General features: G+C 53.4%; 1 protein-coding gene across 1 annotated transcript in view; it reads left to right on the top strand.

Annotated features, from left to right (window-relative positions):
- CD81 (CD81 molecule) overlaps positions 1-1676 on the top strand; it is an 8900-nt gene extending 7224 nt beyond the window's left edge. Inside the window, exons 4-6 of the mRNA XM_010172623.1 lie at positions 281-379; positions 710-799; positions 1489-1676. Of these exons, the coding sequence (XP_010170925.1) occupies positions 281-379; positions 710-799; positions 1489-1551 (252 nt within the window). The 3' untranslated portion in view covers positions 1552-1676. The remainder of the gene's footprint in view (positions 1-280; positions 380-709; positions 800-1488) is intronic.
- Positions 1677-1956: the final 280 nt, after the last annotated feature.

The raw sequence follows: 1956 nt of genomic DNA, 5'->3' as shown, positions 1-1956 counted from the left end.
AACCAGAATCTCTGGAGAGAGTTGGGTTCACTCTCCTCCAGGATACCAGTGCCAGACCTGTCTGGGACTATTGTAGGAAGCAGCTGCATTGCATGGGAAGAAAAAAGATCAAATTTGGAGAGTTATTCCCCCTCGTTTCCTTCTCCAAGATGCCTCCTTGGTCTTGGGTGGCTTCAAGGATGTTTAGTGGTGGGGCGAGCACTGCATGAGTGATTGCTGTTTGCTAATACTGGGGTTTTTTGGCTTTTGTTTTCTTTTTTTTCCTCCTCTTTCCATGTAGCTGAACTGCTGTGGTCCTGATAATGTCATAGGAGCTATCACTCCCCTGTGGAGAAAAGACCTCTGCTCAGGGGACTCCCTCCTGGAAAACTTCATTGAGGTAGGCATGGCTGCTCTTCACTCAGTGCAGCTCCTGGAAGGAAACTCAGCTGCCAGGGAAATTCTGGGGTTTATTTGGAATGAGATAAAGGGCAGAGAATTGATTTATTTGGGAATGGTGTAGAGGGATGTTGGAAGTTCCTCTCGGTTCTTCCTTTGCTGTTCCTGCTTGAGGGGGCTGGCAGGCATGGAGGGGTGAAGTCTGGTGGGAAGTTCTAGAGCCAGGACCCAGGAACACAAGCAGGACTGGGGGAAGCAGAGCTGCTTTTTTGGGTGCCGGGGCGGGCGAGGGGAAGGCGGGCTGTCTGACCGGCGTGCTGCTCTGCTCCAGGCCTCCAACTGCCACAAAAAGATCGATGAGCTGTTCTCCGGGAAGCTGTACCTGATCGGTATCGCTGCCATCGTGGTTGCTGTGATCATGGTAAGTGTGACTGCGCGGTGCCCTGCTGTCGTGGGACGGGGAAAAGCTGCCTCGGGGTGCCCTGGTCCTGTTCCAGCTGGGCTGGATCCGTCCATCCCCCTCCTCCGATGCCCCTGCGGCTCAGTGTGTGGTGTCAGCCCTCTGCACCCCAGCTGCTCTGGGATGTGGTGAGACCAAGGGCTTTGTCATCGCTCCGGGGTGGGGATGTTTGGGGAGGGCAGTAAAGCAGGAGAACCAGCAACCCCATCCTGACGGGCAGAGCACCGTGGAGCCTCCTCGCTGCCTCCAAACTGCTCATTTCTCAGGCTGCTGGATTTTGTGGCTGGGGTCTGCAGGGGGAAGGGATTTGCATCCTTTGCCATGGTGGGTTTGCTCCCCAGTGAGTGGTGGGTGGTGTGGGCTGGTGACCCAGTGCCCGTGCAAGGGCTGGGCTGTAATGCCAGAGGGATCTCAAAGCATTGGCTGCGTCGCTGGCAGTGGGAGGCTTGCAACATACCCTGGTGAGAGGGGAGAGCATCACCTTATCGTGAATTGGCCAACTCCTGGTGGAAACAGCAGCAAAGACGTGGCACCTCTGCCCTTCTCTCTGGCATGAGAGTGTTTATATGGAGTGGGGGACCCTGGGACGGGGCTGAACTCCCGTATCGTACTGGTCAGCATCTCACTGATACCCCTGTGTCTCCTGACAGATCTTCGAAATGATCCTGAGCATGGTGCTGTGCTGTGGCATAAGGAACAGCTCCGTCTACTGAGCCGTGAGAGCCGGGGAGGGGAAGGGGGGAGCAGGGCAGACGGCGCTAGAGGGGACCCCAAATGCCACCAAGTGACCAGGAGACATTTCAACAAAAGACAAAGAAAACTATGTATATAAATATTCCAATATTACGGATTAGGCTTTTTTTTTAAGGATTAGGCTTTTTTTTTTTTTTTTAAAATAAATAAAACCTTCCTGTATCCTTGTGGCTGAGTTAGTTACACATCAGTTTTGTGTGATGGGGAAAGCTGCGGTAGCAGGAGATCGAGTCCTTCCTCCCCCTTCCCCACCCCCCTGTAACTCAGAAATAACGTTGGTGGAAGATGGCCAGAGGAGAAGGCTGCAGCCTGTGCTCAGAAAACTTTGCCTTGGTTCTTGGTTTTACTCTCTTTTTCAACACTTG

The sequence above is a fragment of the Antrostomus carolinensis genome, unplaced genomic scaffold (genome assembly GCF_000700745.2).
Source record: "Antrostomus carolinensis isolate BGI_N321 unplaced genomic scaffold, ASM70074v2 scaffold13037, whole genome shotgun sequence".
Lineage (NCBI taxonomy): Eukaryota > Metazoa > Chordata > Aves > Caprimulgiformes > Caprimulgidae > Antrostomus > Antrostomus carolinensis.
Note: the sequence above shows the minus strand (reverse complement) of the source record. Positions and strands in the feature narration are given on the sequence as shown.